At 34.8% G+C, this 12,813-nt stretch overlaps 1 protein-coding gene across 2 annotated transcripts; it reads left to right on the forward strand.

The window, feature by feature from the left end:
* The first annotated feature begins 739 nt into the window (after window positions 1-739).
* On the forward strand, window positions 740-9,235 carry LOC132624980 (polypyrimidine tract-binding protein homolog 1). 2 transcript variants are annotated; one of them, XM_060339747.1, is made up of 10 exons: window positions 740-1,204; window positions 2,522-2,731; window positions 3,428-3,490; window positions 3,588-3,661; window positions 3,769-3,864; window positions 7,069-7,126; window positions 7,199-7,303; window positions 7,398-7,479; window positions 8,271-8,336; window positions 8,566-8,807. In XM_060339747.1, the coding sequence occupies exons 1-10, from the start codon at window positions 1,022-1,024 to the stop codon at window positions 8,574-8,576; spliced, it is 948 nt and encodes a 315-aa protein (XP_060195730.1). In that variant the 5' UTR covers window positions 740-1,021; the 3' UTR covers window positions 8,577-8,807. The 2 variants fall into 2 exon arrangements, with proteins under 2 accessions (XP_060195730.1, XP_060195729.1); XM_060339746.1 differs by having other exon boundaries at window positions 750-1,204; window positions 8,271-8,383; window positions 8,566-9,235.
* Window positions 9,236-12,813: the final 3,578 nt, after the last annotated feature.

Here is a 12,813-nt window from a genome sequence, read left to right on the forward strand (position 1 = left end):
TTTTTCATTGAGGAGTATTAATTCATTTTTTAAGCATTTGTGATGTGTTTAAGTGGTAAAAAGAAGAAAGTACCAAAAAAGGAGCACACCGCAAAAAAATTCTAAGTATGAGAAGATCTTTTGGATTTGAGAATAAGGAAATGAAAAAAAAAAAATGAAACGAGATAGAGCGTTTTTAGCTCTAGTTTTTAATAAGCTTCTCCCAATTATGCCTTGTAATAAAATAGGGCGGCTTGTTTTGATCAAGATTGCACTTCTTGCTCAGTCCGCATAGTATGAATTTCTAGTTCAAATGATAAGATTATTTGATAAGTTATAACCGATTTTCATTTTGAACTATTAATTCATTATTTTTTAAAGCATTTATAATATGTCTAAGTTTTCTTTTAAGAAAATGTTAGAATTAAATTACACAATTTAACCTGATGCACAAATATTTAATTTGAAATGTAGAAAAAATTCAATTCTTCCACTACATTGTGTCATTCTTGATGGTCGATAGTAAAATGAAATTCTTAAATTTTTTTTTGTTCATGAAAGACGTAACAATCTGGACACTGTCTCAGAGAGAGACTCGGTGAAATAAACATGTCTGTGAAAATGCAAACTACTTTGCACCTGGACAGAAAGACAGTAAGATTCTGTTAATTCATATCTATATCTAATCAATACCTTATTGTTTTAGCATCGTCTACTCGAGTTAATTTTTTATCAAATTTGTCAACAAATACGGACAATATTAGAAATTTCTTTTTGTTTGAGTATTCGTTACAATTTCTTTTGGGAAAAGAAATAAAGAAACTGTGAAAGTGAGTCTTTTAATAAAAGATTGGGGTTAATCGACGAAATTTCTCTGTTTACCCTATAGATAAGGCATTCGTAAAAATCATACAGAGAGAGAGATAGAGAGCAGTCGAGCCCAGGTTATTTTTCTGCGAGTCCTAAAGAAAAGAAGCACAGTTTCTCAAAGCCCGTTAAAAGAAAAAACCCTGACAGTGGAAATCGTAACCCTAATTGAGTGATGTCAACATCCGGGCAACAGCAATTCCGTTACACGCAAACGCCGTCAAAAGTTCTTCACCTCCGTAATCTGCCATGGGATTGTAGCGATGAAGAGCTAGTTGAGCTTTGTAAGCCCTTTGGTAAAATCGTCAACACCAAGTGTAACGTTGGGGCCAATCGTAACCAAGCGTTCGTTGAATTCGTAAGTTGTTTTTTTTTCGATTTCGATTATCACGATTGATTGTCTTATCCTGTTCCTTTGTTAGGAAAATTGGCCCAACCGTTTTAGATTTTGTAGTTGCGGCTAAATGTGAAGTAATTAGGGCTCGTTTTGGTACGAGGGATAATTAATCATGGAATTAAATTTGATATGAGTTTATCCCACTTTTGGTTGGGAGAAAATCACGATGTAACTAATCCAGGATTAGTTATCTCATGATTGTAGTGTTATGTGGGATAACAATCTCGGGATATTTTATTCTCCAACCAAACGACCCCTTAGAGTTCAATTATTAAACACATATACGGTTCAAGCTCTTTGTCAGTTTCCATTGGCTGTTCATGGCAGGCTATGTTCCATGCTATTGAACTCATTAAGAATGATTTAGGAGATGCCTGAGTTTGTTGAGATTAGGATATATCAATTCAAACGGCAAACATTGGGTGTGAGCGATCGCCTATAGTTGGGCAGGTTCCCCAGAATTTGTGCTTTTAGGACCGCCGGCTGGCCAGCGGATTAGGTGAGGTGTGCTCAAACTACTATACACCAAATAGGAGAGCCCAACCCAAAAGACTAGTCTGATAGTGGGGAGAGCCCATTTAGCCTATAAACCCATTAGCATTTCTCTTTTTAACAAATGAGGGACAATTGGCACATAATGGCTTTGGAATGGTTTGGAGCTGTCATAATGAATTTGTAAATATTAGAATTATTAGGAGCTTCCCTAATGAATTTGTAAATTGTAACTGTAGAATAAGTAGCTGCTAAAATAGGCTAGTTACGCTCCTGGGTTTCTTTTCTAAACCAATTCTTTTGTCTATACGCTTTCCCTTACGAGTGTGTTAACGTGACGTCAGTGTTGTCAAAGGCGAGCTTAAGCCCTGAAGCAAGGCGCAAAACATGTCGAGCGCTTCACCTCGCTTAATGTGCGCTTCAGTGTCGTCACCAAGGACAAGGCTCTAAGACATACTTTTCCTTACCATTTAGCCTCTATTGAAGAGGCGATAAGAAACAATTGATATTTCATTTTATCGTAATTCTTTTTCCAATTTCTCTGTCTATATATATGTTATTCATGCTTATTATTATTATTATTATTAATAATAATAATAATTTTTGACTAAACATATATATTTGTATTTTTTTCTCCATTTGGCCTTTTTTCATAAAAGTCCGCGCTTTATTTGCGCTTTACGCTTAAAGCCCCAGCGGACCTTAAAGCTTTTTTGTGCTTTAGCTTTTAGTAGCACTGCATGACATTTATTATTAGCATCTAATGTGTATATTTGTCAACTACAGGCAGACCTTAATCAGGCAATCAATATGGTTTCATATTATGCTTCATCTTCAGAGCCTGCTCAAGTTCGTGGCAAGACAGTGTACATTCAGTACTCTAACAGAAATGAGATTGTCAATAATAAGAGTCCTGGAGATGTTCCAGGAAATGTTTTGCTGGTAACTATCGAAGGTGTTGAAGCTGGTGATGTCAGTATCGATGTTATTCATTTGGTAAGAGTCTTTTTGCTTTCTTTCATCCTTATAGAGGAAATATTTCCAAGTAAGCTAAGTCAGGCTTTATGGACTGTTCAGAAGTCGGGCTTTATGAAGAGTTAAGTATTCATCCAATAGTCATTAATAAAATTTTGAACATGGCATGATCCCCCAAGAATTGCATTTTCACATAGTCCAAAAAAACCACAACTATGGACTACTATGAAGATTATTGTTACGTTGTTTTGTGTTGCTTTAGGTTATGCAATTTATGATATTTCTTTTCTTTTCAAGTTGTAGAACATATTTTCTCTAGTATCATAGATTGTTCTGGCACATTCTTTCAGTTTCTAGAAACCTTTACTGTTTTCTCTAGCCCGAAACTTTGACTGTGGTTCAGATTGTAGAAGAGCTCAATATTACTTACTATTTAGCTTTCATCGCATATAACAACATTAGATGATGGTAGTGTTAACTAAAGTTGATTGAATCACAGATGGTCATTATTTAAGATCTTTTGTTGGAGACATTGTGGATATGTAATCATGTCGGTCATAAACCTTTCTATGGCTTGCATATACAGGTGTTACTCTGCACTCAGAATCTAGTTCCTTTGTGTTTCTTCTTCAGTGTGTTTTGGGAAACATAGTACTTGTTGATATTCCTTTATTACTTTCTCCGACTGATTTGCTTTCAATGGGCAACCAATGTCAGGTATTTTCAGCCTTTGGTTTTGTGCAAAAGATTGCTACTTTTGAAAAGGCTGCAGGTTTTCAGGTCAGTATGTCTGTGGACCAATGAGTTTTGGCTTTTTTCTTAATTTTGGGTGGACATTATGGCAGCGTGCTAATGGGTTTCTGTTACATCTTGACAGGCATTGATTCAATTTAGTGATGTTGGGACAGCATCTGCTGCTAGAGAGGCATTGGATGGGAGAAGTATACCAAAGTATGCCTAGTCCATTGCTGAACATACCTTGGATTTATTCAACCTGCCTCTCACTTTATGTCTGAAGAATTTTTGGGGTATAATCCTTACTTCACATTTTATCACAGGTACCTGCTTCCAGAACATGTTAATCATTGCCACTTGCGCATCTCATATTCAGCACACACGGACCTTAATATCAAGTTTCAATCTCATCGGAGCAGGTAGTACAGATTCACCTAGACAGCCTTTTTTATTTTTTTATTTTTTATGGATGACTTTGTTGCTTTATATTCTTATTGTATTGCTATTTTTGCTTGCGTTACTCTTTGCTAATTTTATCATTATCTGCTTTTGATTTTCAGTTGAGGTGTTTTCTAATTTTTTATGCTTCTTGTCATCTAGGGTTTAGTGAAGCTCGGCAGCTAAAACACAGATGTGTTTGTCATGGCCTCGTAGTAATTTTCTTTATCTCAGAATAGTGGTTAACTGCATTCTTCTCATTTCTCATTTTAGGTGACCATGCGAAATTCCTTCTTTCTATGCTGAGTTCATGGTTTGGAGAATGCTTGTCTATTGTTGTAGGGATCACTAATTGTGTATTCATTTTAACTACTGCTAATTGCTACTTCTTTTTATAGCTAGACATTGTTGCTGAGTTGTCATGCATTTCATCTCATGGTTTGAAATTTTTTAAAAATAAAACTTTGACCCATAAGTTTATATTTTGTAAAAAAAAAAAAGACCCATAAATTGGTAGATATTTTTAACAATTACTCCCACCAATCATTTACCAACCTTTATTTATGTCTACCTTGTGGGAGGATTATATTAAAGAGTAGTTACATTACTAGCCATGGTAAATTTTCTTTTTTATTGAACTAAAATTTGACTATGACTTGCTCATTTGGTAAGATTGTATAAGAATTGAGAATATTCTGATAGTTTTCACAACTTGTGGGTTTTTTATGTCTATAAGAAAAAATACAACTTAAGAAATCCAAATTGCATGTCCAAACATGGTTTCAAATCATGGTTGCATCTCATGGTTTCAAACCATGTCCAAACAGCTCCTAGCGTGACTTTTCAACCTGTTAGTATTTTTCGTTCTCTGTTGCTATTCAGGTTGCATCAAATTTCATATGAATTTTTATCTTTTAATCCTTTCCTTTTAATGTTAGAAAACTCGTGTTAAACACTGGACTTAATGCCAATGTAGTAACAACTAAGCCTTAATTCCAACTAAGTGTATCGCATATATGGACTTTTAGATTTCATTATGTTTCTGAGAAGCTGTAGCTACTTTGAGACATCTCCATGTTATTTTAGGTCTACTTTGGTCCCTTATAGCACCTTCAATCACCGTAGCATCACATCTACTGACCAGTGCATCTGAAGGTATATATGAAAACTGATGTGGAGAAACTATTATGTTGATATAGGAATAAGTGTAGAGTTTAGAGAATATATTTTTAGAAAACTCCTAATTTCTGTAAAATGTACTATATTCGTCCATTTTATATGGCATTTATTCCATTCTTTGATGGCTTAAACGTTTGATGCTATTCCTTTCTATGCAACTCTCACAACTTTCAAGAATCATAAACTATTCAAATTTTAAACTTTGATGTGATATTATGTCTATCACTCTAACTTTTTAACCACTACTTTAGTAGTTTAGTTCACTACAGAGACGAATCCAGGATTTCAAGAGGATAGGCTCACCATCAGCTATGTTTCTTTTTTAATTTCTGTTGCCTTTGGTTCGTTGCAGCTTAGCGCCTATGGGTTTTTTTGATTTCTTTTGCCTTTTGGGACTTGGGTAATTAGAAATAAACGAAAAAAAGTCATTAGATGTAATATAAAAAAGAAACGAGTTTTTTTACTTTTGGGTAATTAGAATTGTAGAAGAAAAAGGATTTAAAATAATATAAAAAGAAAAGCTAAAAGGTTGCTTTAGAAAATAAAAACATAAAAACGTGCAGGAGCTCAGGTCTGATTCTAAGACATTGAGGAAATAAACACAGCTCCTTACCAGTGCTCCACTCGGCCTGTTTTGACCATGTGTTCCTTCAGTTAATATTAGATATATTTTCAGAATTATACACATGATACATTGAGTTTAGTCGAGCGACCATGTGTTCACGTGACCCAAATTTTATACATAAATTCGCCTCTGTTCACTATTACTAATATTATATACTAGGTTTAGAGTACGTGCTTTGCGTGTACCTATGTTAATAAATATACAATTTAAAATATATAATAAATATTACAAAATGATGCGTTTAAGTTATAAGATAAGAATTAAAGTAAAATGTAAGTTCTTGAAACTAATTAGTGTTGATCATACTTAGCAAGATCTGCAATGGAAGAAATCCTGTCATACACTGATAGGACAATATTCTTAAATAAAATATCGATTAATAACATAAATTCAAATAACTTATGCATTTAACCCTGATTCTGTTCAACCCGTAGCTTCTTCCTTCGCGTCTCCAAGAATGACATAATCAATTTGAATACCAACAGATATAGTCTATCAATGATCTACCAAAACTTTAATTGGACATGACTCTAGTTGAATTCAAAGTTCACTACAAGCTAAAATCTAATTTGAATACAACTAACATAAGATAATCTTAATTATTTACCTCGCCTAGCAATTATACTGAGCTTTTCAGACGCACCCTTTTATTAATTGTGATTAATGAACTGGTATTGTCATTCACAAAAGGCTAGATGATATCTCATATCTCCATATTCAAATTTCTGTCCAAATTTATCTTTTTATAGCGTTTTTCTTCTCTTACTATTAATGTCCCCTCAAGTTTTCCGTCACATATCAGAAGTTCCAACAAAAGTGAGTGTGTGTGTGTGTGTGTATATATCTTTGAAGTTTCGTGCTTTTATATTAATAGTATAAATAACAAGATATAGAAAGATGTATTCATTGGGAAAATGAACTGTTAAGTAGAAAAAGAGTAACTATTAGTCGAGATATTATTACAGTGCAGGAAGGCATGGAGGGAGTATTATTTAGTATTGTAATGAAACCGGTCAACAGAGCTCAATGAATATAGATGATTCACCAACTAGTTTGGGATCGATGCATAGTTGATTGATTGATCAATTTTGAGTTTTTCATCTCAGTAGTCAACAGTTAGGTTATGAACCGAGCTTTAGGGGGAGGTTCTTGTTTTTGTAGTTATTTCGTGGTAGATTGTTGTTGTGGTAATTCCTTAATGGTGGTCTTTGGTTAATAGCAGTGCTTTTGCACTTATCAAAACTTTCGTGATATCTAATGTGTCTGGAAATATGTATTTCAGAGTTTGTTTTGTTTCAGAGATGTATAATTTAGTTGATCTGATATTCATGGAAGCTTACATCAGTTTGATTCACATTTAGTTCCTGGTTTCATCATATAGGGACTACACAAACCCTTATCTTCCAGTAAATCCTACTGCCATGGAGGGGCTTCTTCAGGTATGTTCCTTTAATCATCTTACTTGTTATCGTCCCTTGTATTGGAGAAGTCCTTACATGGTCTGTGTTCAGCCTGTTGTAGGTCCAGATGGAAAGAAAAAGGAACCTGAGAGTAATGTGCTTTTTGCCTCTTTAGAAAATATGCAGTATGCTGTTACTGTTGATGTCCTTCACACGGTATTCTTCTCCCTTGTTATTTCATTTTTGTCCATTATGGTAATTGTGTTGTCATTCATTTATATTCTGCTGTTACTATTTTTCTCCGAAACAGGTATTCTCTGCGTTTGGCACAGTTCAAAAGATTGCTATATTTGAGAAGAATGGTCAAACCCAGGCATTAATTCAGTATCCTGGTAGGTATGGATTATGGGTGCCGTTCTTTAGTAGTTTAATCAAATACCTTTGCTTACTTGGTCTAGCCTTTGAAGGTTTATGGTGACTTCTTTATTTTCTTCATCTCTTCTTTTCCTCTTTCCCACCCCTCTTTGGCGGTTGTGGCTATTGCTTTGCTCTTGAGAAGTGTGTGTGTGAGGAACTAAGGGGTTACACTTGAATAACTGACTAGCTTCAGGAACAGATTTTATTAGCATTCCCATATACGAACATGTACATCCATGAAGGATGCAGAAGGTTTGGCAGATCAAATTTTGCGAACTCTGGAATAAGTGAGACTAACTACATGATCTATCTTGCATCACAATCACTTATGTGAATGCCACACTTATTTTCAATCACCTCATGCTGAAGTATATCAGGTTTCCTGCAGAATGCACTACAGACAACTTCTACTGAATATGATTTTGGACATCAGGATACTCTAAAGCCTAAAAAATTAGCCACAACTGCCAATAAATGGTCTCTATAAATTTTTTCAAGTATCTTTCAAGGAAATTCATGGTGGACAAAACCCATAATTTTTGTCAGAGAGTATAGATATATATATGTAAAAGTGTAGTGCAATCCCCAAGAGAAATTGAATGCCTCTTACACCAGGCATTAGCAGAGGGTTTGTAAGCATGTCATCCTGTTTATAGCCTCCAAGTGCACATTCCGCTATCTGTTTTCCTTTTTTTCCCATGTCGTCCTTTTCAATGAAGTTGAACATATTGGAACATAAGGAGTTGATGGATCACTTTTACTGCAGATGTAACAACTGCCGCTGCTGCAAAGGACGCTTTAGAGGGACACTGCATATATGATGGTGGCTATTGTAAGCTTCATCTATCATACTCTCGCCATACTGATCTGAATGTACAGGTATAGATATGTGCTTTTGAGTTGGTTTCAAAGGGAAAAATTGATGACTAAATAAATAAAGATTGGACACCATATTCTAAGATTCGATTACTGAAAGTATGCTTCTTGACACTAGTTCCTTTCTGCATCTTTTTTCATTAGATTTCTTAGTTCGAATTAATTTTTTGATTGTATCAAAACAGGCATACAGTGACAAAAGTAGAGATTACACAGTTCCAGAATCAAGTTTGCTTGCGATGCAACAAGCATCTGCGGTCCATGCCGCACCAGCTGTTTGGCATAACCCTCAGTCTGGTCCAGCACAGTCATCAGCTGGTTATGCCGCTGCGGGTGTTCCTGGCCAAGCACCTACATCCCAATCTTCCTCTTGGAATCCAAATATGCAGGGTGGCGGATCAACCTTTCCATCGGCTCCTACCAGATATCCTGGTCAATCATATGCTCCACCAGTTCCTGGTTATGCAACTGCAGTAAATCCTCCTGGATCGTCACAGCAGACCAATCACATTGCTACTGGTGGTCGACCTTTTAGTGTAAGTCAGCCTTTTCATCCATCAACCATGCCACCTGGAGGTGTTCCACCTCCTGGTCATGCTCCATATCATGGTTAATAGGCTTTCTTGGGAACATCGGAGCTGTGATTAATTTACTTTGGCTTAGGTTCTTGTTCACTGTGGGAGTAGGCATGTGATCAGCTGTATACCTTCGCATTCTCTTTTTCTCGAAATTTACTCCTAAATTTAAGTTTTTGGCTTTCTTGATGAATTGGACTAAATGTTTGATATGAAAGTGGAAAAGAATTATCTGTATAATCAGCTGTCTAGTAATGATGGTTTTTCTTATTGGCATTAATATTCTTATTCTTATTATGCTTCCTATTGTAAGCATTTTGTCGTCTTTATAAATTGAATCGGAAAAGCGTCAGATTTGCCCTTGTACTCTCACAAATAAGCTATATTTGCCCTTCGTTATACTTTTTTGATATATTTGTCCTTGTATGCTTTCCTACGTGGAATTTTTTTCTCCCAATTTAATAAATATAAACGCAATTGCCCCCCACCCCCACACCCGGGTTGAGGCTCGGAAATCCTAATTTGAAAGTAGAATCACCCATTTAATAAGCTGTTTCGGAAAACTTCAGCATAATTAACCAACAATCTATGCATGATACAGGACTTCGGCGATTGTCTCTGCCAGCACATATATGTATCTAAAATTCTACTAATAACTTTGAAGTTAGAAACATTGCTTTAAAAGGCAGTGTCAGGACTCGGGGCCTCGGGGCAGGGCAGTGGCAAAACGCCCTGGGGCTAACGTGCGGGGCTTAGTTCCTATGAGGCTTACGACCTAAGCGCCTAACCGTACGCCCTAAACACGCCCAACGCCCAGGGCTCGCCTAACAGTTCTTACACAAATTATATTTTAAATTCCTTAATTAAAATCATTCACCCTCATAATTGTTTAACAAAATAATAATACTTAATAGTTTTTTATCTATAGAAATAGAAGATTGGGTGTAACTCATATAACAAGTCGTAGTATTGGATATTTACTATTTGAGAACGTCGTGAGGGTGAATATCACTTAATTTTTTTTTTAAAAAAACACATAGCGGAATTGTACATTTTCACTTGTCATTGGTCATAAGTCCTATGTATCAGAATTGTATATAATTTTATTTTTTGTTCATGAAGAAGTTATGTTTTAATTGTAATATTGATAAATTTTATTGATTATTTGCTTATAGGGAGATAAAATGAATAGTATGATAGTAATAATGTTTTAAGAAACTGTGTTTTTTTCCATGTTTGAAAGTTAAAATGTTAGAATTGTTTTGCATTTCATAATAGCTTTTATTTCATTGTATTGTTTATACTTGTAAAATTATGTTATATATAATTACAAGTTATAAGCGGTGTATAATGAATTGCTTTGATCATTTTTTTGTGAGGTTCAAGTGCGCGCGCGCGCTCACACACACACACATATATATATATATTTCATTCATTTATAGTTTTCTTTTATTTTTTTATGTAATTTTACCTATTTAAAAATATTTATTGTAATTATATTATTTTAAGAAATACTAAAAATTAAATACCCATGGGGCTTACGCCCTGTGTCTCGAGGCTTACGCCTCGTCGAGGCGTATGTAAAACGCCCCGCCTTACGCCCCCGCCTTTTAAAACACTGGTTAGAAAGTAGAAGTAACCAAACAAAAAAATCACAATCGAACTGGTTACAGCAATTAATCACATAATTTGATAAGCCAAATTATAAATCTAAAGCATAGTCCACACATTTCGCAGATAAGAGCGTGTGATTGTGTCGATGATAGCGAGAATAGCGATAGCAGAGGAAGCGTTGGCGCGGAACGAATTGGCCGCTATTGTATGTGATGAAAGCTTGTGAAGAGTGAGATTAGGGCTTGAACTAGAGGGAATCGAAAGTGAGAACTGTTGAAGAAGTGGTGCTATAGGGTTTCGAAGTTCCACAGAATTCCAATTCTGGAAGTTGCATCAGTTAAGGTAGCCATGGATGGATAATGAAGAAGAGAAATATGGTGATTATGCTTTATACGTAAACTGAACCTGAATCGTTTCACTAGGTCGTTTTGAGTTGGGCAGTGTTGGAGCTCGTACAATGAGAATTAGGACTGAAAAAAAGGGGAGAAATAATTGTGGTCAAATTTAAATTGGGAGAAAAAAAAATTCCACGTAAGAAAATATGAGGTGGGGATAAGGGGATTTAACGGACAGAGGGTAAATATAGCTCGAAAATAGAGTACAAGAGCAAATATGACCATAAAATTGGAGGACAAAGATAAATATATCAAAAAAGTATAACGATAGACAAATATAACTTATTTGTGAGAGTACAAGGGCAAATTTGACCCTTTTCCGAAATTGAATAGTAATGAATCACTGAAGTATTTATTCAAGTGATTCAATAGCTCATATGTCGTAATTAGAGTCTGAAAGAATGGAAGTGCATTGATTCAGAATGATGCGAGAGGTTTACTTTTTATTTCACGTATCTGGGTATAAAGGCCAAAATGGATACCTTTGTGGGAAACATGTTCGGGTAATACGTGCATGTTTTGGTTTTCAGTATTAAGATGTGCAAATTATGTTGAGCTTAATACATGAAACCAAAATGTCGCATTAATTATTCGGATTTAGTTATACAAAGTTTTACATTGAAAATCAAAGTATGGAATCAATGAAACTCTTAAAGTTGAAGATGTCAACTCAAAGAGAAAATGGAGAGTGAGTCGTGAACTTTCGTAAGCGAGTGAAGACTCGAAAAATTAAATAAGTGAAAAATATTATAATGATAAACACTATCAATCTTTATATTCATGCCAAATATTTTATTTATTTATTTATTATCTGGATATATCTACCTATTTAAATTTTTTAACGAAATGGTATATTGCAATACTGCTTGAGCAGGATACATCAGCCCCTACCATCATGTCAAACGGGACATATTACCTTTAAAGTGGGAGCCCCGCACTTTTGTAATTAAAAAAAAAAAAAATTTGAAATCAAACTAACCCATTAAAAAAAAAAAAAACCAAACTAGGCTTCACGCACAGAATCTGTGCGTGAAAGAGGTATTTTTTTTTTTTTTTTAAGCTATCAAAAATCACTTTTTTTTCATACTTTGAGCAAAGATTAGTTATGTTTCAAAACCCCGAAATATCACTATTTTATATAGAACTTAATATATTTTTTTGCGTACAATAACGTCGGCTCATTACATCAAGTATACCTAAACGTTTGGATCGTCGTTTTAGGGGTTGTAGAGTGCCCCGAAGTAAGTTTTGTTTGCTTGGAAACTTTGTTCTTTGGAAATCAAACTCAAAATTAAGCTTTTTTCAATACTTTGACCGAAGGTTAGTCACGTTTCAAAACACCGGAATATAAATATTTTATATAGAACTTCATATTTTTTTAGCGTAAAATAATGTCGGCTCATTACATCAAGTATACGTATATGTTTGAATCGTCGTTTTAGGGGTTGTAAAGTGTCTCGAGGTAAGTTTGGAAACTTGTTATCTTTAAGTTTTTTTTTCATACTTTGACTGAAGATTAGTCACGTTTCAAAACGTTGGAATATAAATATTTTATATCGAACTTAATATTTTTTTTAGCATACAATAATATCGGCTCATTACATCAAGTATACATATGCCTCTTCACTCACGTAAATAAAAAATAAGGATCGGAGCATAGGTGGAAAACTAGTTGTAAATTGTTGAAACTTTAAATGGTATAACTGTGCGCTCGGATGTCCGATTTACGCGATTGTTTTTTTTATTCAGGGTATTTTTTCGAGATCTACGCGGACAAACAGCCATAAGGCGGTTTGGCCAAGCCGATTTTTCAAAAACGCCCGTTATCCCATTCAATTTGAATTTTGTC

The sequence above is a fragment of the Lycium barbarum genome, chromosome 12 (genome assembly GCF_019175385.1).
Source record: "Lycium barbarum isolate Lr01 chromosome 12, ASM1917538v2, whole genome shotgun sequence".
Taxonomy (NCBI): domain Eukaryota; kingdom Viridiplantae; phylum Streptophyta; class Magnoliopsida; order Solanales; family Solanaceae; genus Lycium; species Lycium barbarum.

What these genes read in the sequence shown, in the direction of transcription:
- LOC132624980 (XM_060339746.1), top strand. Translation starts at nt 1,022, where the DNA reads ATGTCAACATCCGGGCAACAGCAATTCCGTTACACGCAAACGCCGTCA. An exon ending in CTGTTGATGTCCTTCACACG is followed by an intron (nt 7,304 to 7,397) that starts GTATTCTTCTCC and finishes TCTCCGAAACAG; the next exon opens with GTATTCTCTGCGTTTGGCAC. An exon ending in ATACTGATCTGAATGTACAG is followed by an intron (nt 8,384 to 8,565) that starts GTATAGATATGT and finishes GTATCAAAACAG; the next exon opens with GCATACAGTGACAAAAGTAG.